Source organism: Protopterus annectens, chromosome 14.part0 (genome assembly GCF_019279795.1).
Source record: "Protopterus annectens isolate FY-2018-M chromosome 14.part0, PAN1.0, whole genome shotgun sequence".
NCBI lineage: Eukaryota > Metazoa > Chordata > Ceratodontiformes > Protopteridae > Protopterus > Protopterus annectens.
Genome location: NC_056748.1, coordinates 829,061,635 through 829,086,587, shown reverse-complemented (window position 1 = coordinate 829,086,587; position 24,953 = coordinate 829,061,635). Strand labels below are relative to the sequence as shown.

At 38.6% G+C, this 24,953-nt stretch overlaps 1 protein-coding gene across 1 annotated transcript in view; it reads right to left on the bottom strand.

The window, feature by feature from the left end:
* The window catches only part of TLL2 (tolloid like 2), a 2,712,623-nt gene that overhangs the window by 1,146,381 nt on the left and 1,541,289 nt on the right, over positions 1 to 24,953 (bottom strand). Inside the window, exon 5 of the mRNA XM_044056577.1 lies at positions 1,380 to 1,497. Coding sequence (XP_043912512.1) covers positions 1,380 to 1,497 — 118 coding nt within the window. The remainder of the gene's footprint in view (positions 1 to 1,379; positions 1,498 to 24,953) is intronic.

Here is a 24,953-nt window from a genome sequence, read left to right as displayed (position 1 = left end):
CACCCCTACACATCGATGCACTACACCCGCAAACAAGCAGCTAATGCAAAGAAACCAATGAAAAAGCTCAAACTGAGCCCTGAACCAAGGAAAAAGCTCAAACTGAGCCCTGAACCAGTAAACCTTTAATTAGATAGTCCTACTGTACTTCTCCTGCCACAAGGGCAAAGAAGGGTCTTCTACAAGAAAAGATGTCCTGATTTTTAGTGCTCAATCCCAAACAGAAGTGAATTCAGCCAGTCTGAATACAATCTATAACAGAAATGCAATGGAAAATAGAATAAAAAAAACTGAAATACTTTTTTCCTTAAATTAAATAAGCAACAGTGTAAAAAGCAGCACAGCAGAACAGATCTTTTATGTAACTCATTATATCTGAGTGATGCCTCCAGGTGCATCTGTAGTTAACTCCTACTGATGCCTCTAGGCTTCAGGTATTACTTGTTCATATTTGCATCAATAATTCCAAAACCATACTACGTGCACGGTTTAAAAATATTTCATCTTAAAGCTTACACAATGGCAAACTCAGCTGCATTACCATTTGACCTCTGTCTAGTGCAAGTAATTAGATATAACTGTTGTTTTTATGATATGGATTTCTGTAAATATAGTTTTCACATTTCTAAATATCTCAACAACCGAGTGACACAGACAGAACTCCTTAGCCTCATATGAAAGTTCTCAGCTGGATGAATAAAATGTTGCTGACATTATGTGTGCAACTTTAGTGGTTGTTGAGATATTGCAAGTCATTTACAAAATATTACAAACATAACAGATACTATGCTTACTGGAACTTATAAAATTGGGTTTAAGACCTAGAACCTAAAGAATACTACCACTATAAAAATAGTTCTTGTTGAAGAGTTTACCAGTTATACTTCTTTAATAGCCCCTATGGTTGCAGAGATATGAATATTTTTTGAAATGTGAGGACATAATTGATCTGGAGCATTTCTCCCAGGACTCCACTGAAAATTGTCTTCGTTCCAAGTCGAACTTTCCTGGTAAACAAATGTTAAATAAAAATAAAAATAATTGATCCTATCAAAAGGCTTAGTCTTCGCCCTCTAGAGGTTACATTGCAAACTTCCTGAGCTCCATTGGAGTAAATGAGTTAAATAGGTAAAAGAAGCAGTTGGTAGAAAATACAGTCAAAGTGCACAAATGCAGTAGCAAAAAGTGAACTTAGCATTTGTAGTTCTCTCCACTAGCTGGTATGAACAGATGGGCAGAGGCTGGTCGCCTAACTTTCTGGAGTCCTTCTAAGACAATCAACACTCTTCCAAGAACAATGCAGAAGCAGCATTTATACAACAAAATGTATATTTTGTAAACAAAATATAGCTGTTACTCTAGCTTTAGAATATACCTACCCACATGGTCTATAAGTAAAAACAATGTAACTTTCTTCGTCAGTTCTTTCCACAAATGTGACACATGTATATTTTTCCCAATGTCTCATGGCTTGCTTAAATATTGCTCGTTGACTACCTGCAAAAAGTAAAACAATATTTGCATTATTAATAGATGAAACTCTAACAAAACAAAACGAAAAGCCAAATTATTTATCACATCTGCAATATGTGGACCTTCCAATACTGCATGAACACTTTTAATAATACATTAGTAAACGTGACCTGGATACAAATAAGAGCCATCTAGAATCAACATAATGAAAAAGTGTTAGTCCCACAGAACTTAATGTATTAGTAGCTGGTACACAGGCTTCAGTATTCAGAGGTCACAGAGTTTATTTATTCACGAATAAGTGCTTTTAGTGTAAAATTCCTAAGATAAGGGAGGTCAAAAAATATGTTTCTGTTACATGAAAAAAAGTAAACTCGAAGGCAGTACTCAGTGTGCTAAGAAATATTCAGTGCACAGCCCAAAGCAGTACAGATATCAATGTAGAGCTGCAGAAAGGGTGTCAGGCTCCCAGGGTGATACAGCCAGCCCTACTCCTTGCCTAGCTCATCAGTCCCACCCCACCTCGTGGAAGTACACTATAATGCAATGTATGTTTACAAAAGCGCCCTTACAACTTTGGTGTTAGTGTACCACTTCAATATATAGGTTCATAGGTGTTTACTAGGCTAACGACCACAAGGGCCTTTTTAAGCCTAGCCATGCATCCCAAATCTCTGACAAGTTCTGATACCCTTGATAAGTGTAAGCAGGGGTTTGGGAGATGAAACATCTACAAGCAGGGATCTGGGAGATGACCTATTTACAGGTTGCCTGTGTCCATTAGAGACATAGGTGGCAAACCATGGATGAATTTCCATTTCCTCATCCAATTGTCCAAGATGCACTTGAATTGGGTTAGGGAGGGACTCTGCTTCACATTGATGGGGAGCCTGTTCCATAGATGTGGTAGTCTCTAGGATACATACCTGTCTCTCCAGCAGGTATTTATATCACAGGTAAGTTTGAAGTCTTTAGAATGGGTAATTTTGGTGCTGTTTGTTTTGTGGATAAGCAGGAGGTCCATCAGTGTCGGGTCTTACAATGCTCTGTATGCCAGATATAGATCTCCCCTCAAAAGCCTGTAGGAAACAGAATACAAGGAAAGGGCCTTGAGGTGGTCTACAGAGGACATTTTACTTACGCCCTGTATTCTTTTAGTGAGGAACCTCTGTGGATGTTCCAATTGTTGGATATGCCTAGTTAGGTACATACCAAAGGAGGCACTGTACTCAATGACAGGTCTGATGAATGCCGAATATAGTGGAACAATGACTTCTTTGGATTTAGATGTCAAACCTTTGTTTATTACATTCTGTGGTGGTGCAGCGGCAGCGTTGTTGCCTCACAGCAAGAGGTTCTCCCATTCGATTCTCAGCTAGTGTGCGGGGAGTGCCTTCTGTGTGGAGTCTACATGTTCTGCCCGCGGGTCGAGTGGCGTTCCGAAAGACATGCGTGAATGGGCGTGCCTTCGTTGAAGGTTGGGCGTTGAGCTGGCAACTCGGTACTGGGAAAATCTACTGCCAATCATTAGCGGACCGGAGTTCCGCTGTGTCAACACCTAACCAGGAAAGCCGAAAGACAAAAACAACAACCTTTGTTTATAAGTTTTGCAACACAGAATGATTTACTCACTACTGTAGGCAAGTGATGATCAAAGGCTAGAATACTATCTATGTGTGTCCCTAATTCCCTAACTACTTTTATTTTTATTTATTTAATTGACATTTGTTAACTGGGCTGGTCTGACTGGGTAGAGACTCCTTTTCAGCGGAGAACTGAGGAGGAAAGCTCCACAACAAAACAACAGATAGTAAACAGTAATAGATAACAGTTATAAGATTCCTTAATATGATTAAAAAAGTTCTTTTTCTTTTGGCTTTTCCTGGTTAGGGGTCACCACAGCAGAACTCCAGTCCGCTAATGATTGGCAGTAGATTTTTTTTTACGGGTGCCGAGGTGCCAGCTCGATGCCCAACCTTCAACGAAGGCATGCCCATTCTACGCATGTCTTTTGAATGCCACTCGACTGCGGGGAGAACATGCAGACTCCAAATAGAAAGCGCTCCAGCTGAGAATCGAACGGGAGAACCTCTTGCTGTGAGGCAACAACGCTACCTCTGCACCACCGCGGCTTAATATGATTAAAAAAGTAACATTTATAAAGTTACTAACAGGATAATCAAAAATATATACATGAGAATACCGAGGAATTCTATTTTTTATTTTTATTTTTTTTTCTAGAAGAGACGAGTAAATAATTAGACAAATAACAAAATGTGTTGTGCATAATACATTTTAGCCAATGGTACGACAGATGGAGAGCTGCCTAAATAAGGCGTATAATAGTGCAGGAAGAAAATACTATGATAATAGGAGTAGTAAGTCAACAAGGAAGATAGATACAGTGAGAGGTTGGATAAAAAGTAGCTGCAGGAAGTAAAAAGTCAAGAAGAAAGTATTGTGATGATAACATTAGTAGGCCAGCAAGGAAGGGAGGTGCAGTGAGTGGTTGGATAAAAGTAGCAAGAGGAAGAAAAAAAGTCACTGGCATTAGGTAGGGGAAATAAGCACCTACGTAGGAGGCATTCAAAAGAGTAAGACAGTAGAAGCAGGTTTGACAACAGTTTGCATTATTATAGTCTAATTAGATTTTATAGATGTTGCAGTTATGCGAGGGCGAGTAGTAGACAGAATGCATGACAAGTAGAAAAAGAATTGATGTTGGGTCACTGCACGGACATAACCATGACTTGTTGGAGGTATGTTTAAGTGCTATTTTGAAGGAGCTAAAATTAGTGATAGATCTGACATGCAGTGGTAGTCTGTTCCAGGCATTTGAGATGGAGTAGCTGTTTGCCAGATATTTATTAGGCTTATAAACTTGTAATAGGTTTTGTTGAGAACTATGGAGATCACAGATGGAAGTATAAGGCTGGATAAGAGAATAGAGAGAGGGGCAGAAAGATGGATCATGTAGGATTGAGTGAGCTGTAAGAAGCTGGGGTAATAGAATTTGGTATTGAAATTCAAGCTACTGCATGTTTTTTAGGCCTATACAGTGATGGGTGTGATAGGGTAGATTCGTAGAAAATCTAGCAATTTTGTTATAGATAAGTTCTGGTTTATTCAGGAGATTAGACTGAATACTTGTAAGTATGGGGGCTGCATAGAGTAATGTGGGGAGTAGGAAGGCTTGGGCAAGGGAGAGTCTGGAGGACTGAGTTACATATTTTCTATGTCTGTATAGGAGACCAAGTTTTTGATAAGACTTTTTTATGCATTGCTGAGTATGGAGGTCTGGAACTTTAGGTGGTCGTCGATAGTGATTCCAAGGAATTTGGTGTGAGGTTCACTAGTGATAGTAGTGTTGTTGAGTGAGGAGACAGAGAAGGTAGTCTTGTGATGTTGGAGGGTAGTAGGGAGAAATAAGAGAAGTTTAGTCTTCTTAGGATTCAGTACTAGCTGGTTAGAATTAAGCCATCTTTTAATTGAGTGAAGGGAATTGTTGGGTGAGAGTATGAAGGTGAGTAATGTTGTCAGAACAGGAAATTATTGCGGAATCATCTGCATATTGAATAATGGTAAAGAGTTGACAGGATGAGTGAAGGTCATTAATAAAGATATTGAAAAGTAGGGGTCCAGGGATGGAGCCTTGGGGAACCCCAGTTTGGACAGGAAGGAAGGGAAAGAAACTAGATTGCTATTTAACAGACTGCAATCTGTTTGAGAGGTAGCTAGAGAACCAGAATAAAGAAGAGTTAGACAGGTGTAGAGAGGCTAGTTTGGAAAGTAGTAGTTTATGTGAAACAGTGTTGAAGGCTTTGGATAAATCGAGAAACAGGCAGGAAACTAGCTTATTGTTGGCACGGGATAGTGCAATGGCACTTATGAAGGAAATAAGAGCAATGGCAGTGCTGTTTATTTGGGAGGAAGCCATGCTGAGAGGGGGTAAGAAGTTTTTCTTGGAGGAAATAATCAAGGTGCTGTTTGTGGGTAAATTTTTCCAATATTTTAGACAGGGTGACAGAATGGCAATAGGTCTGAAATTAGAGGGTTCAATTCTGTTACCACCTTTATAAAGGGTTATGACATAGAATTTTTTCCAGATATTAGGCACAGTGTTTTCATGAATGGATCGATTAATTAATATGGAGATGGTAAAGCAATAGAATTAACAGCTATTTTTAGGAATTGAGGGGGTAAGTTATCCACTGATGGAGAACAAGTCTTAAGTTTAGATAGAAAGGACTTTATATAAGTTATGGAGACAGGCTTAAGTGAAAAGATAGTAGAGTGGGAGGAAATAGCGGGTGTGGGGTCACAAATATTGTCGTTTCTGGTCAGGTTGCAGATGGAGTCAATGAAGAACTTATTGAAAAAAGTAGCAGTGCCTATAGGAGAGATATCAGGGCAGGGGTTGGGGGGAGATGGGCATCCGGTTTGTTAACAGATTGCCAGAATTTTGGGGGTTGGAGTGTGGATTTCCAAGTGGTTTATGGAAAAAAGGTTTGTTTATCAAAGATAACCTTTTTCTGACTACGTTTCGGAGCTCTCTACAAGTTTGAAGATCAGTGGAGGATTTGGATTGCTTCCATTTTTTTCCATGCTCTAGCTGTCTGATTCATGATTGTTTGAGTGGCTTGTGATAGCCAGAGGGCAAAGTGAGTTTTGATCCTTACCTTCCTGATGGGGGCCATGGAGTTAAGTGTGTTTAGAAAGATGTTATTAAAGGATAGGACAGCTTCCTCTAGTGGGAGATGGTAGAGGAAGGTCCAGTTGATTGAGGAGAGTAGATGGTTGAAAGTATCTGGGTTAAAGCTGGAGAGTTTTCGACAGTCTTTATAAAGGTGGGGTTTAATGAGCTAGGGAGAATGTCTAAGAACTGAGGTGGGTCACTAAGGGCATCAAGCAGGGTAGAGGGGTTATGACAAAGATTAGGGTTGAAGGTGAGGACCCAGTCGAGAGGGTGGCCAGAGTTGCTGTGTTTGTTGAAACAAGTTGGATTTGAGATTAGCTGAGAGAATCCAAAGAGGTTAATAAAAGTGTTTGGAGAGTCAGCTATCAAATGCATTCCAATCAATATTGACATCACCAATGATGATGGTTTTGTGAGAGATGTTTTGAGAGATCTGAGAGAGAGAGTTTTCCAGGATAGGAATGTTATTGCCTGGGAGGATGTAGATGGAGACTATGGCAAGGTTCTTGTGTGTGTTTATATGATAATCAGCAATGAGAATTTCTGCTGGGTGAAAGTCTGAGGTGGTACTTGAGAGAGGAGAAAGGGTGAGGTGATTAGAGTAGAGAATACCAACACCTTCACCTTTTTTAGGGCAGTCATGCTGGAGGATGTTAAAGCCTAGTGGAAGTATTTCAGTAGTGGATATATGAGGCTTAAGCTAGGTTTCAGAGAGGCATAGAATATCGGGGTGTGTATGGAAATCCAGGCATGGAAGAGAGAGACTACTAGGTAACTCTAAAGGGTGTGTTGTCAATAAGATAGTTTCCAGTGATGGATGACTTCCCAAAGGATACTATTATGCATTTCGTGGCATTTAGTTTTAGCCCATGGCTCTGACACCAGTAATTTGTCTGTGTCAGCCCCTCCTGGAGAACATTTGTGTCAGTGTGGGATTCGATGGCAGCTCCTAATTTGCAATCATCTGCAAATTTAGTCAACCAGAGATCACTGACACTGGCCTTGACTTCTGAGAAGTAAATGCCAAAAAGGAGCGGTCCAAGGAATGATCCCAGAAAGATTCCATTTGTGACTGGCCTCTTTCTAGAGATGGACTTCCCAGTCCTAACTTCCTGAGTCCTGTGAGCCAGTTGGCTATCCACCAGGTGACATATGAATTTGTACCTAACCTCTTGAGTTTGTTAACAAAGTCTGAGTGGGGTAGTGTGTCAAATGCCTTGACCAGGTCAAGGTAGGCAGTGTGAACCATTTTCCCTCATCCATTGCTTTAGTTACCTTCTCAAAGAAGTCCACCAGGTTGAGTAGGCATGAGCTGCCCATTATGAAACTAAACTGGGTTAGATCTAGTGTCTGGAGGTTTACTATAGAGCTACTGATCCTTTCCATGCAAATTCTTTCCATGGCTTTACATATAAAACTAGTTAGACTTATGGGTCTGTAGTTTCCAGGGTCTGTAGATGGCCCACTTTTGTGCAGAGGGATGATTGTTGCTGTTCTCCATTCATGAGGCATGAAGCTTGTTTGAGGGCTACAGTTAAATAGTAATCCCAGAGGCCCTGATATGTCATGTTTCAAGCTATTTAGAAGGCATCCTCGGATACTGTCTGGGACCATTGATGCAAAGTTCTTGGTCTTAGAGACAGCATGAAGGACCTGTTTCCTAGTGATAGTAGGGGGAGTTCTATTTGATGGTATTTCCTGAGGGAAGGTTGAGGGGGAGACAGGGGTAAAGTTGGAGCTGAATTTATCAGCCAGGAGGTTTGCTATATCTTCTGGCCCATTATAGGTGGCTCCACTTACAATGAGCTCTGCACACAATTGTGTATTGCCTTTGAGATTGTGGACATAGCTAAAGAATGCTTTGTGGTTGTCCTTGGCCTGGGAGGCCAAACTTACCTCAAATGTGCCTTTGGTAGACTATTTGCCCTCTGAGTTGTTTGTTTAGTTTGATGAGAGTGCCTTTATCCTGCTGGGTGCTGCACGTCTTTATTTTTGCCATGATTTTCTTCCGTCTGTTATACAGCCTATTGATTTTGTGATTCCACCAGGCTGGCTTGTTTTTTGAGTTAGTTCTGTACTTCTTCCTGGTGGGTATGGCTGCCTCTATGCAGCTATTAACATGTTTGTACAGGGTTTCTGTGAACAGTTCTACAAAGTCATCAGTGTTCTCAGGGTTTATGGGAGCTTGAAATTTAACCAGGTTATCATTTAATAGCAAGAGGATGGCCTTAGAGTAGTTCCTGAATATTCCAGGTTTAGCTGGGAGTCCAGGTTTTATGTTTACTTCAAAGGAGACCATTTTGTCGTCTGACCTTACCAGGATAGTATTACAGTAGGGGGTGTGCAGCACTCTCCCATATTATGTGGACCAGATCCAGTATGGTTGCACTCCTGGTTGATGTACTATCTGGTCCAGGGAGTTTGGGTTTATAAAATCCAGTAATCTCTATACATTTGGTGTAGTATAGGATTCCCTTTAATAGTGGGGTAATTAAAGTCATCCATTAATATGGTATTGGGTTGGATAGTTAGTGTTTCTAATAAGTTTAAATGAATGGTATGGGCTTCCTGGGTCATAGAGTGGGGCTTATAGCTTGCAAGGAAGTGGTATTGGATTTTGCCTATGGCTATTTGAACATGGAGCAGCTCAAGTGCATTGTCCTGTCTGACCAGCCTTGAAGTATATTTATTTTTTATGTAAATAGAGACACCTCCACCTTTAGTCCCTGTCTGTGAAGTAGCTGGTCTAAATGTGCAGAAGGCATTACAACTCTGAACTGTTAAGTGTATTCTCCTTGGCTTTAAACCAATATTCAGTTTATCTTCTGAGTTTTTACTGTTTATTTTTTGAACTATAAAACTTGAGATTACTAGAATGCTGTTTAACAGCAGGTAGCACTGTAATGCTTCTTATACCTCTTTGTAATAAATACATGTATATCTTACAAGGCAGGCCAGAAGATTTACTACAAAAAAAATAAATAAAATGGAAATAAACTGAGGGACTGGGAGCCACAATCCCCCAAAAACCTATTCGAATTTAGATGCTCTGTAGTATATTTGAAGGCCTTTGTCAGACTTTGGCTCCATGTATTCAGTGCACTTCTCATCACTAGACATCTTGATGAATATTTCATTTTTATGGATTCATTTGTTTTAATGTAATAAAAAGTTTCAATGCACACACAGCCACAGCCAATATACAGTGAAAAAAAACTGAAGATGCACACACGTGGCTATGACATCGTTATTTCAGGCCCACTAGGGATATGGAATGTTAGGAGGAGTTTGAGGTGAAGAAACTGTCTGTGGAACTTAAATAAAATAAAGGGGGGTCCCTGAATAAACGTGTGTGGTGTGTGTGTGTGTGTGTGTGTGTGTGTGTGTGTGTGTGTGTGTGTGTGTGTGTGTGTGTGTGTGTAGGGGGGCTGAAAAGCATAGCAAAAGACTCCCACAAAAACTGGAAAAACTGGAGTGTATAGCAAGAACACAAATGTCTCCTTTCTGGTGAAATTACTTCAGATCTGCATCTAATGTTTTGTTTGCTTCCAGCATATCAGAAGAGATTCACTCAGTAACTTCTAAAGAGAAACCACCTAGACCAGGATGCCCTTATGTCTCTTAAATTATACTATAGACAATCATACATGTTTTAACATGTATTAAACCACTGCTTAAACATCTTAACCAATCCTAGTCATGCACATGCTCATCTCAAGACTCTGAGACTTTGTATTCACCATGCCATACTCTCCTTGAATAGAATATACTCAACCACGCAATGAAATGACAAAACAATTTTTAAACAGAACTGCCGCCTGCACAATCCACTAAGTTACACGTGGGCTTTCTCTTCCACCTTAATAAAACCTTAGAATGTATAAATGTAACTACTGTTTGTGTACAATGTGTACAAATGTAAATGGAAATGTAACTACTCTGTGTTTAACTGGAACGTATTATAATGCAATGTAAAAAATGGAGCTTTTCTCCCCAAGCCTTCCCTGAAAATGGTTATTGCCCAGTCAGAATTTCCAGTAAACAAAGTAAAATAAATAAAACAATATCCATACAGTGAAGGTTTGAGTTCCATTTTTTATATTTTCACTTTGTTAACCTCATTTTATTTTGACAGCATTAATTAAATTAGTACTGAAACTCCACCGTCTACAAGACTTCCATAGAATGCTCTCTGAACTACATCATCAAGGCAGTAGGCTAATTCTGGAGCATTTTATTCAGTGGACTTCACTTCCCTGCTTTAAGGAGGCTTTTTGTCTTTCTTTTTTCTTTTCCTTTTTCTGTTACGGTAAGATTTTACATTTGTAGCTACAAGTGTCATTACAAGGAAATGTAGCAACATTGACCACAGCTTCTCATTCAGTTTTGTCCAGGCTGCTCTTTGCGACTATGGTGGTCAGTGGTGGGCTAGTAGACAAAAGATTGAGTCAGGGGAGTAACAACTCACTTTGAGACCAACAACAGCTACCAGCCAGCATAAGGAGTGCTGGGTACCCAATCAAGAAATGCTAGAGCAGACATCATCTAAAGTCCACAACATACTTCAGCAGGGCAAATACCTATCAGGAAAAGCAGACATTAGCAGCATTCTGGAGAACTGACCCAAATGTGGGACCAATAAGCAGAGTCCAGACTCAAAAAATAGAAATTGAAAAAAAAGTATAACAGTAACAGAGGAAATTCTCCACCCCATTCCCCACTTGTGACCCCAACACTAGAAGGTCCCAACAATGACCAGGGCACAGATTTTGAAATCAGGGTATTATACACAGAATCCTTTGGCTGTGGTTTTGGCAATATCAGCCACCTTTACAAAGTTTAAATCACAATGCAAAACTCTCCATGTCAATGGAAGTCTTAGAAGAATGTGCTAAAGTGAAATAGGCATGGAGTGCTAGCATTGCACAGTACTGCAAGGAATTAAAATCATTTGGTGTGGTGGGGGGGGGGGTCACTGATGGTAATACAATTTTGCTGACAGCAAACCTGAGCATTTACTTTCATGCCTATTATTTTGCCCTTTCTTTATTTGGGTCTATATCAGCAAATATAAACGTGACATACCTGAACACCTAATCATCGACACAGTAACATCAAACTATGAAAACTACGAACGGCCACATCAGCAAATTTTTTCCCAGGGGAAAAAAATCACTTGGCTGTAGTCAGGAACTTGGCCTTTTCTCCACTGTACAGCGATCTCGCAGTTGGTATAGTAAGTTAAGGGGGTGTGGGGGGGGGCAAAGCTCCCCACTTTCCATAGGGTTTGACAGTGTGTTTGGGTTTTGACCAGCCAAGCAATTTTTTCCCCTGGGAAAAAATTCGCTAACATGGCCATTCGTAGTTTTCATAGTTCAATGTTAATGTGTCGACGATTAGGTGTTTGGGTATGTTACGATTTGATTTGGTGACATTGACCTCTTTATTTTTATATCACCTGCCTTAAGCAGCAGTATCCTATTCCACTAGTTTTCCTTCCGTTTCTTTCTTTTTTCTTTCTTTATTCTCCTCATATTAACAACTACAAGTTTACCCAGTCATCCACAGAGATGTAGCCCTGCAAAAAAGAACACATGAAGAAACAGATAAAAAGTCAGTCTGAGACACTATCAAGAGTGAAACAACCTACCCATTGGACATACCAGCTGCCCCTTTGCACTCTTCTTCCTCTATTCTTTCCTCTGTCTAATGATTTACGTTGTACCACTGCCACAGGTGATACACTCCAGGATCCTTCTGCCCTCATTTTTAAGTAACAGCATTTCAAGTCACACTTTAAACATTCTCCCAGATGACACCTGTGACTCATCCCGCCCTGTTCTTCTACTTCTTCTTCTACTACACCCATTAATTTTCTTTCTAACAATACAGAGTATCTGGATCACATAACCCACTTTCTCTCTTCTCTTCTCACGTACACATTGGTTGGCTCTGTACTCCATCCTTTCAACCAGTGTAATTTGTGTGTCTGTAATGCCTCCAGAACTGTATACAGGACTCCAGATGTGGCCTCACCTGTGCATTGTACAGTGAAAGTAGAATCTCGGAATCTACCTCTCATATTATACGTCTCAGCACTTAAATGACTTATGCCAGTGCTTTTCCACAATACATAGCATGATTAAACACAAGGGGGATTATTAATCCCCTGTGAGTGGGGCTAGCATAAATGGTTAAGGTTTTTACTGAATAGATATAAGGTACAAAGTTTGATTTTGAACTCTGGTTGTTGGCTAAGCTTGCAGTCATATGTAAAATTATAGTCTAAATTTAATGGCTAGGCTTATAAGGGCCCTACTGGTAATTAGTCTTGTATACACCAATGAACCTATGAAATTTTTTTGTGTCCACATTAGTTAGGGTCATCATACAAGTTTACAGTTGGTTTCTTGCTCCAAAGTGCATAACTTTTCACATTAAACACCGAAAGTCAACTATCTGCCCACAATAAAAAACACCTCACATTTCTTTCAAAACCAACACTTCATCCATGACTACCAACCACACCCGTCTTTGCATCATCGGCTTATAAGATGATATTGTTATCCCATCCCAAAGTGCAATCTAATGCAAATATATACCGTATTGGACTGTTTCATACAGTGAACCAGACTTCACTGTTTACTAATGTTTCTCATGTCACTGTCCATCCTTACAATCACCTGCTATGTTGAATGAACTCTACCAATTTGGATACATTAGTTCTTCTTCTAACTCTTGTGAGGTACAGTGTTAGAGGCCTTACTGAATACATTACATCCATATTGCTCTTCTAGTCTACTTCACTGGTGACACAGTCAAATTAAATGAACCAGAGTGGACTGAATCTTCTGCTGTGTGAAACCAACCTGTCTATAATTAGCCAGTGAATTAGCATTCACAATCTCTACCATCTTGCTAAACATAAGTTTTTACATGACCTTCCCAGGATCAGCAGTGAAACCTACAGACCTACAAGTATCTCTCCCCCCTTCTTAGACAGACCATTACATAAGTAAACACCTGTGATACTTCCAATCTTTAGACACCACAACATTTAACAGAGACTATATCATTACAGTGGTGATTCATCATACAAACCTGCCTCCTACAGTAACAATTTTGGGTAGTAACCTATCTTCACCTTAGGCCTTACTTCCTTAATTTCCCCAGAAGTGTTTTTCCTTCTTCTTCTTCAATCTGTCCCAAAGACACCTTTCCTGCCAGTTGATTACTTTTGTAAGTAGTGTTAAACAATATATGAAATCTCCGAAACGTAATGCATTCAAGAAACTATGTTCAGACGTATTCAATACAGTTATTTGTGTTAACTATTTTTAGATAACCATTTTACATAATTTAATTATATTGTTGTCAATGCGGTGGTGGTACTGCGGTAGCGTTGTCACCTCACAGTTAGATGTTGCCTGTTTGATTCTCAGAGCGTCTTCTGTGTGTCGACATGCGTGAATGGGCGTTCCTTCGTTGAAGGTTGTGCGTTAGGCCCGGCAAGCCAGTACGTAAAAATCTACTGCCAATCACTAACGGACCGGAGTTCCGCTGTGGCGACCCCTAACTGGGAAAAGCCGAAAGACAATTATATTGTTGTAAATGTTATATAGCACGTTTAAATATCATGTTTTGCTTTTTTATTATATGTGATGTATATGCCTTTAATTTGCTATTTCTTCTGTGATGGCTATACATGCTTCTGTTACAGTTTTGTAAAATTATTTGATATTTTTCTTGGTAGAATTTTGCTGTGGAAAAGTATTAAAAATACTTTACTGAAGCCAAGTTTTGTTACATATCTTTGCTTTGTTCTTCAAAATAAAATGCTATCCAACAGTTAACAGTTTCTGTTTGTAAGAATAGTGTTTGGTACTGAACGTTTGGTTAAGTTCTCCTGCTGTGTAAGTTATTTATGTTTTCAAGTGTGACTGATTTATATACCTTTTTCTTTTGTTGACTGTATTAGTTCTACTAGGCCAACAGGTTTTCTTGGCACTTTTGTGTAGATAGAGAAGTCAAGAGTTAATTCAATACTTCTGCATAATCTATAACACTTCTGAATTTTAGCTCCTCCTCCTCTAATGGTGGATTGTCCTATAGCTTCTTGCTACATTTTATAATGCATCTAAAACACATATTTTGCCCATCCGTCATACATTAACAGTATTCACTTTCAAGACTAGCTTACATAGTCAGATAAGCTTTGCTGTCTGTTCTGTCATCAGGTCCTTCCCCCATACTTCAGCTTTCCATAGGCTTTCCTATCATAGGTTTATAGGTGTATCATAGGCTAATGACCATTAGGATCCTTATAAGCCTAATCATGCAACCCAAATGTGACCCACACACTTGATTTATATATAGATGGTGATTTATTGACTGCCTCTGTCCATCAGAGACATAGGAGCCAATCTAAGGGTGACTTTCCGATTAACCATCCATTGGTCATCAATAACCAGTTTTCTGTATGTATGGACAGACTTAATGTCTCTTCTTATCATATTTATTTTACCTCCAGAAACACACTTTCAATAAATTCCACTGACAAGACAATGATCAAAAGAAATGTAGAAGACTGAATTTTAAAAACTTAAAAGTCAGCAAAGGTCAAAAATGAGAACACTGAAGATAGATACATCTATTTTATACACACACACACACACACACACACACACACACAATTAACTGCTGCATAATTGGATAAGCAGTCCTTAAAGTGCTCAAATATTTGCAAAACTCAGATACAATAGCCCAAGAAGATAGTAAAAAGCGTTCTTTGGTAAGTTACAGACAAAATAGAATTAACTAAATACTATCATCATCATCAACTTTATTATTCCAATTTTTTACATGGGTTTACATTGGTGCATCAGTTCTCACCACCTCTCTTGATTCAGAGCAACTCTCCTATCTTCTTCAACAGACATGCCCATCTGTTGCAGGTCACTCAAGTAATCCATTCATCTCTTGGATGGCTGTCCTTGTCTCCTCTTGTCTTCTTCCAGTCTCTCCCAAACCTGCTTTACTAAACTGTCTTCTGTATCACCATAATCTGTTCCTTGACCTTCTCTGCAACTGGGACTACTTTGGATTCAGGTCAGATGTCCTCATTTATTTGTCTGTCCCACAATGTGCATCCTACCACCCATTTCAGGCACTTCATCTCTTATTATATCATGCTTCCTCAGCTGGTCTGCATTCACTGCCTAGGTTTCAGTGCCATAAGAACACAGGTTTCACCACTGTTTTGTACACTTTACTTTTCAGCTTCTTTGGCATTTTGAAAATCACTACCCCAATACATTTTAATCCAACAAAACACTGGTTCCAAAACACCAAAAGCACAAACCAGTCACACAGAGCTCCTATAAAGGCTGTCCCTCCTCAACAGTTGAATGCATGATAGTGTCAGCAGAAACACCAGTTCACATGGATAAAAATTTAAGTTTAATTCCTCCAGCAAGTAGACACCAGAGAAGGCAAGCAATAAAAACAATACAAATAGTTCTAATAGTAAACCAATAGATTAAGCAGTTTCATCTTCTTACAGAATATTAAAACTATTTGTATTGTTTTTATTGCTTGCCTTACTCTGGTGTCAACTTGATGGAGGAATTAAACTTCAGTTTTTATCCATGTGAACTGGTGTTTCTGCTGACACTATCATGCAGTCAACTGTTGAGGAGGGACAGCATTTATAGGACCCCAACACATTTTGCCAACTTAGTATAGTACCTCTGATTCTCACTTTGATCTTCTCATTCAGTCTTCCCTTCTCCTCATCTGCACCCCCTACTTGAAGCTGTTAACCTGTTCCACCATTTTCTCTACTTTCTCAGTTTTCAAGTTCTTCTGGTTTCCCCCATTTGCTGTCATAAACCACTTCTTCTCTGGACTTAGTTTCATCCCATGTGCCTTCAGTTTTGCCTTACAGTCCCATATCATTTGCTAAAGTTCTGGGTCAGACTTTGCTTGCAGTGCCTAAACCAGCTAGATTAACATGCCAGGCAAAATGGTGGGCGTGTTACAGCAATCTGTAAATTAGTACATCAGACCTCGGATCTTCCATGCTACTCTTTGCACTCTACACTGCTGAACCACATTTCAGTGATGCTTTTGTTATTCTGTACAATATGATATGGCATCTGTTAAATTTGGTTCAAGTATGCTTCTATGCTAAAGTTTATCAAACGCAGCTGTTCATTCCCCCGGCACCATATACAGCAACACTAACCCTTTACACTCTCCTTGAACTGAGGTAGATCCCTGGTTATAAAATTCGTGGCAGGAAGCTTAAAAACACACCAAGAGCAGGATCTCATATAACACCAGCTTAAACTACTGAATCTAACCATTTACACTCTCCCTGAACTGCGGCAGATCTCCGGTTATACCTTTTGCAGCGGGAAGCTTAAAAGCACACCAAGAGCATAATCGCATATAACACCAGAACCTGCTAAGCTACTGAATGCAGGTTCAACCAATTTATAGCTGGTCTCTCAATTTGTAAAGGTTCTCTGTATCTGTAAAGTATACAGCCTGGAACGACAGCTGCTTTTTCATTTTTTCTTTGCCTTTTGCTTAGCTCCTCTTTTTCCCTCCCATAGCCTCATACTCAGATTCAGCTTTTACACTGCCAGATTTGTCGCTTATATTGTGCTCCTTATAACTGTGACCATTTTCCTACCTCCCACTTCACTCCACACTATTAAGGTAACAGTTCTAATCATTAGTAATTTGTGTCATTGGGCTATTTCTTAATAAACGCTAGCAAACTTAGTGGAATATAAGGAAAAACATACCCCTAGGACTACACTATTCAGTGTTCTTACCTTGTTGACTGGGTAACTGATAACTTTTTTGGCCTCCATACACTACAGCTGAGGGGTCTCAGGTCACAAGATAAGGCTCCTACTCCCTGATTGGCCTAGTATTCCCTCCCCCCTCACTCCAACAACCAGTTACATCCAATCATAGATTTTAATAACTCTGGGCGCCATTTTTAATTGACAAACACAGCTGTTCAGTCCCCCAGCACCGTATACAACAATAAGTGATAGCTACCTGTGATTTTATTTAAATTGTAACATGACTGCTCTAAACTGAATCTGTTTCTAGCCAAGGTTATACAATTATTTGTTGTTTGCTTGTGTTGATTTACTTACAGTTATCGTATTTGTTTGTTGCTTCTGTCTGGTCATCTTATAAATTCGAAGTTGTGGCTCACCGAATAAGCATGTGATATGACTGTATAAATTGAGAGGTTATTCAGGGTGACTCTAAAAAAAAAGTACTTTCATATTATATCTGTAATGTGCTATACTTAAGGAACATGTGCAGTAGCTGTAGCATTTCCTGTACCAGCATTATCTAACACTGTTATAAGTAATGTATTTGTTTAGATGAAGCTTTTGTATGGGGATATACATGGCTATTATGGTTATATTTGCCCTTCAAATAGTCTGAAAACTCAAGTAAATGTTTACCTGTACCACTATTTGCTATACAAGCTAGACACTGGTTGCTGCATTGGCTTATGCTCCGGATGTTAGACTAAGAGCATTACACATGAACTAGTTTCCATATTCGATACATAATTTATATATTTCACTGCATTTTTATGTTACCGGAAATGTTGAATACATTGTTACTGCATAACTTTCTCCCTGCTGAACTGTGATGCTATCATACTGTAATTACCCAAAATATTTGTTCTATTTATTTTTTCAGAAAGCCTAACTTGCTTTGTTTCTCTACTTTCTCCTTTAACTAACCCTTTACACTCTCCCTGAACCGTGGTAGATCCCCGGTTATACCTTTTGTGGTGGGAAGTTTAAAAGCACACCAACAGCAGGACTGCATAGAACACCAGTACCTGCTAAGCTACTGAATGTAGGTTCAACCAATTTACAGCTGGTCTCTCAATTTGTAAAGATTCACTGTATCTGTAAAGTATACAGCTGGGAACGACAGCTGCTTTGTTTTTTTGTTTTTTCTTTGCCTTTTGCTTAGCTCCTCTTTTTCCCTTCCATTGCTTTATACTTCAGATTTAGCTTTTATGCTGCCAGATTTGTCACTTATATTGGGCTCATTATAAATGTGACCATTTCTCTAACTACCACTTCGCTCCACACTATTAAGATAACAGTTCTAAGCATTAGTAATTTGTGTCATTGGGCTATGTCTTAATAAACACTAGCAAACTTAGTCGAATAAAAGGAAAAACATACACCTAGGACTATACTATTCGGTATACTTACCTTGTTGACTGGGTAACTGATAACTTTTTTGTCCTCCGTACACTACAGCTGAGGGGTCTACCCACTCCGTTCGTCCTTGCTCCGCTCCCCTACCCTAACCCCTTTCCCACACATGCCTGCTTTAATTTCCTTTATACTTTACCCAAATTAACTACTCTCCCATCTCACATAGCAAACTCCACCCCACCCCTCCAATTCTTACTAACTCAGTTCTATAGCACCACCCATCTTACCCTATCTCTACTTTCAATTCCTCTGAAACATTCTGTCACTCTTCCTTCTCTTCTCCTGCTTAAGTATTCTAACACTTTCTCCTTCTTATTTTGGCCCATTGACCATAACAGTGCTATCACCCACCCTCCCCTATCTCTACACTGATGTACAAACCACTATCAACTACTCCATTGCTCCTTCACTGTTCTGTAACTGCACAACACACTTCCACAAAATTAAAATCCTCTCCCTCAATACCCATAAAACCAAACCTAAGTACTTGTCCTATTTCCCCCCTAGCAAGCTCCAATCTATACTTCCTGAGTTACCTACTATGTTCTGGTGACACCCACCCCAATCCCGGGCCACACACCACTGCTCCCACACTCAGTTCTACTGATAGCTTTAACGTCTCTCCATCTTCTCCCACTTTATCTACCATTCCTTACCTTACTTTTTCCCTTGACTCAGCTAACCACCCTCCTTCCAAAACTCTCACCATAATCTCCCTCATTATGCAAAGTATATCAAATAAAGTGCCCCCCTTCATGCCCTGATCACTTGGTATACCCCAGACATTCCAACTATCTCTGAAACATGGCTACAACCTCATATCTCTGACTCAGAAATTCTTCCCCCAGGCTACAATATCTTCTGACTCGACCATCACTCTAAAAAAGGAGGAGGTGTAGCCATGCTATCCTCAGAATACCTCTCACTATACCCTCTTCCCACACCCCCACCTAATTTTCACCCTGCTGAAGTCCTTATAGTTAAATGCAAACTTAATAACCATAAAAAACTTGCTATTGCTGCAATCTACATCCCTCCAGTAACAACATTCCTGTCCTAGAACAAGTTCTATCTTGGTTCTCTGATAACATCACCTATGAGACCATTATCCTGGGAGACGTTAACATCAACTGCTCCACCATTAACTCTGCATCACCCAATACCTGCATTAACCTCTATGGTTTCTCTTAGCATATCTCTACTCCTACACGTTACAACAAATAAGCCAATAATAGTGCAATCTTTGATTGGGTTCTAACTTCTAACCCTAACCTCTATCACAATCCATGTACTCTTCCTGACTCTCTCAGAGATCATCTCTCCACCCTTGTTCACCGACACTCCCTGCAGCTTCATAGACTCCACCATTTTAGAGACTGTCGCAAACTCTCCAGCTTCAATCCTGTGACCTTCAATGACCTACTTTCCTCTTTCAACTGGTCCTTCTTATCTAACCTTCCTTGAGACGATGCCATCTCTAAATTTAATGAAATCTTCCTTAATACTCTAAACTCTCTGGCCCCCATCAGAAAAATTAGACTAAAATCAAACTTTTCTCCTTGGCTAATACAACCCACAAATAACCTTATGCTACAGAGAGATAGAGCCTAGAGGATATGGAAAAAAAAAACAAATCTCCCAGCGCATCTGCAAGATTATAGAGAACTTGGAAACCATACCAAAAACACATTGACAATGACAAAAACAATACTATCAGAAACCACTACAGAATCCAACACTCTAACCCCAGACTATTTTAGAATAATATTAACAAAATTCTTTATCCAGGCAAGCATTCCACACCTAGTCCATGTCCAAATAGCTCTGACTTTGATATTGCTACTCTTCTAAACTCTTTCTTCATCAAATCCATTAAAAATCTTACTAAAAATAAGCTCACAAATCCGTCTTCTAGTGATACCATCCCTACTTCACCTACCCCCACTTTCTCTTTAAAGCCTGCTCCCACTGCTTATATCAGGTCCTCCTCTCTAAACTTAAACCATGCTCCCTTTCTGCCGACAACTTATCCCCTCAATTTCTAAAAATTGCCTCCATTGCTATTGCCTACCCCATTTCCATACTTATCAATCGATCTATCCTTGAAAACACCATTTCCAAACTATGGAAAAAATTCTATGTCATTCCTTTCCATAAAGGAGGGAATTATACCTACCTCTCCAACTATCATGCCATTGCTATCTTACCTCCCCTCTCCAGAATTATCGAAAAATGCATTCACAAACAAATTCTCGAGCACTTTATACAGCATAATCTCCTTACACCAATACAACATGGTTTCCGCCCCATCACAGCACCGCCACTGCTCCCATAAATTTCACTCATATCATTGCCAAAGCTCATGATGAAAACAAATTAGTCTCTAGCCTCTTCCTTGATTTATCCAAAGCTTTTGACACTGTATCCCACACGCTGCTTATATCTAAAGTTAAACACCTGAATCTCTCACAATCTGCTATACTTTGTTTTACTAGCTACCTCTCTGACAGAATCAAGTCTGTCAGGTGGCTATTAGTGTTCACTCCTGTTCATACAGGTGTACCCCAAGGTTCAATACTAGGGCCCCTCCTCTAACATTTTCATAAATAATCTTCACTCTGCCTGCTCCCTCTCCTCTCTTATCCAGTATGCTGATGATTCCATCATATCCTGTTCTGATAACCTCCCCACTTTCTATCCCTTACCCAAGACTCACTAATGTCCATGGAAAAATGGCTATCAATGAACTCCTCTTTAATCTCAAAAAAAAAACTAATCTACTGTTCTTCCTCCCTAAAAACCTACAACATTGCAAAACCACCTTCTCATTTACCTTTTGACAACCAACTTAAGTTTGACATCCACATTTTACAAGCCATCAAAATAAATACACCAAAAACTAGGCCTTCTGTATAGAAATAAAAAATACCTAACCAATGTAACAAAATGACCTCTAGCCCAAGCTGTTCTATTACCTACTCTCTTCTATGCTGCACCTGTTCTCACTAACCTAAAAACCAACCTCCTGGTCAAACTAGAATCAACCTACAATAAAATAGCAAAATTTGCTGCAAATCTCCCTTACCTCTCCCACCACTGCACTGCCCTACAAGATCTTCAATAGAGAGAAGCTCAAAACCAACTCCTATTCCCACATCTCCACCTCACTCCACTCTTGTAAATCCTTCTCACTGCCCTTCGCTCTCTACTCTAATCTCCCCATACACCCCAAACGTTATCGCCACAGCTCAGACCAACATCTCCTGGAAGTTTATAAACACATTAAACATAATGGGAAACTTCTTTATAGCCATTCAGTTGCTAACACCTGGAATAAACTTCCCCCTGACCTATGAGCCACCACAAGTAGTCTCTTTTTCAAAAAAAAGTCTAAAAGAATACATGCTGATGTCAAAACATGGTCTTGCCCCTGTCTCACCCTAACCTGACCTATCTCTGCCCCATCTTCTCTCCCTCCACTATCTCTCTTAATATTAGGTCTTGGGTAACCATACCCCTATTTCCTCATCCTGTTTCTGCGGACAATTTCCCTAAATATATAAAAAAAAACAATCAGGATGTCTTATGTTATTTGCATTTTTTAGGCCAACTAGTTGTATATAGCTAACTGTTAACTGCACCCATACTGTCTGTATATTTGAATCTATATAAGTTCTGTCAGTAAGTCTGTGTCAGCATTGATGTACATAGGTAATTCTTTATTGTTTCTAAGATTTTTGCATACTACTGTTGTATTTATCATGTTGTATATTTTCTTTATGTATTGGAACCTTTCTCCTCGGGCCTCTGCTGAAAAAGGGCTTCTTGCCCAGTCAGACTAACCCGGTTAACAAATGTCAAACAAATAATAATAATAAAATTACCCTTCTAAATGGGACCCAATTTCAGTCCCTTCATCATACCCTTCTTCATGAAGTCCTACAGCTCCTATGCTGTTCTCATTTGCTGCCAGTCTCCTATACTAAACATACGTTCAGTCCCCAGCAAGTGTAAGTCTGCACTCTGAAAAATCCAGACACAACTTTCCTTGTCATACGAAGTACTGCTCCAGGGATGTTACACCAAAGAGTGGAATGATCACTGCTGACTCAAATCTGATTAGGGTTAAAGTCTTTAAAGTCAAAAATATTTACATGGTTCAATAAAGGAATCAAATATAGATTTAAGAATTGTACAATTTCACTTAATATTCAGATTTCAAACAGGTTAATATTTAACAGTGTCCAGTAAATGTAAATGATCAAAAAAGTTCTGAAAAATCAATATAAGATGATGAAACAAAATAGGTAGAAGATTTCTTTCCTGGGTTTCCACTCTACATTTATGGAGGTTAAGTGCTCTCCTTGGAATATCAAAAGGTTAACTGCAGTTAGAATGAAACATATTCTGAGTTCAGGATTTCTGTACATCAAAGACTTTCCCTTTCAATCATACTGCAATCTCAGTGCTAGAAGATATAAGCTGCTATGAGTGTGACACTGCAGGTCCGAAGTTGGGGAGGAGGGTATATGGGTAGTTTGCCGCTTGCAAAAATGGTTTACAAGTATAACCATGAATTTTGTAGTTCACTATTTTTTCTCTAAATATCATTTAAATTTACAAGGTTATGGTGTTTCCACTATGAATTTCCAACTTCTAATGCAGTACCCTTCAATTTTAAATTTCCTAATTTAAAATAGATTAAGTACATCATTACCATGGCAGGAATCCATTACTTTGAGTATTAAGATCATTTCTAATTATAATTTATAATTCTTACCAATGTGCACATTGTAGCAATCAGAAAACAAAGAGAAACATCTGTGTCTTTAATCCTTCAAGTATAACTAACTTCTTTCAGCTACTCTAGATAATTCAGGTTACCATAAACGTTTAACTAAGTCTTCATTAATCTATATATATATATATATATATATATATATATATATATATATATATATATATATATATATATATATCTATATATAGTTTAGAAGTGAGTTGCATATGCAAGTTAACTGAAAGATCTATTGGGTAAATATTTACTTTTAGTCCAGAAGCCTGAGAAATGTTTCATCTTTTGGATCATCCCTAATTTTTTTTTTCAATAATAATTCTTTATTATTTTTCAATTTGTTCACACAAACATTTGACCGAGAAATACACAGGTAATTTCCAAACAGTGCTTCTAACAACAATCCTACAACATAATGCATACTATACACGTCTTAGCTTGGATCATCCCTAATTTTGTCTTGTATGTTTATATTTTTTTAAATATTATATTAAAGTTTATACTATTCTGTGCAAATTCTTCTCCCAAATATTTTTAAACTAGACGGGTGTTCAAGCCATCTGATTTAAATTAGTATACTTGTCTATCAAAGGAAAAATAATTACTTTCAAATATTTAAATTGAAATGTAAAATAGGAGAGAGTCTATTTACTGTCACCAAATGTATAGGCATGAGTAACTGCAAGCAATGAACAAATTACTAATTCTTCTGCAAAAGACGGTATCTTAAATGTAGCAGTGAACAATTTTGGCAAGTTAACACTGTGATCATTTCACAGATAAAAAAAGATTCAGCATAGAGATAAAACTAGAAATTTTTCCTAGTACTGTTCTGTAAATTTTTATATATGATGTACAAACAAGGTAAATCAATAATTTTGTTTCCCTCTGTTTCCTTGATTTTTCAATTGATGAAGTGATTGCAATACAGAATGTTTATATGACATATATTTTGGTGGAAAAGATATTTTGTCTACAACTCTAAAGAAACTGTAGTTTTTTGATGAAAATCTTCTTGACAAAAACAAAAGTATATGATGCTTTTGAACTATTCAATAAAATTAATGGCTACAAAGTTAAAGACTGATCTAAAATGTGCTACCTGGAAACATAGCTAATGCAAATGAAGAAATTATATGATAAAAAAGCAACTGAAACCATTTGAGCTAAAATATGTGAAAAATTATTTATACTGATATTCCTTAATGCAGCAGCTATACAACTGGGGGAGAGGGTGGAGTTATTGACCTGTATTTGGTTTCTGAATTAAAATTCTCTTCTGATTTTCACGGTATAAATCATCAATATTTTCCTTTTTACTAATCTCAAAACATAGAAACACAGAACATAACTTTAGAGATTTTTTTCGGCATAAGGCTTGTTAAAATAAAAAAACACACCCATGTAGGCCATGAGTTTTATTCAACTTTATAGAATTAACTGTCATCTATATTTACTGTACAGTTTATAGGAGCAGCTAATAATTTTCAACAATCTTGAGAAACAGCAAAAAATCTAACTGTAACTATTTATTAAATCTGTAACATCGGCATTAATCATCATCAACTATCTTTTTTCAAATTCATTGCTACTCTCCTACCTTCTTAGATGGGCAGACCTGGCTGCCGGAGGTCTTCTCTCAACAATCCATACATTTCTTTGCAGTACACCTCATTTCTTCATGCCTTCTTCCTATTTCTCCCAATTTTTT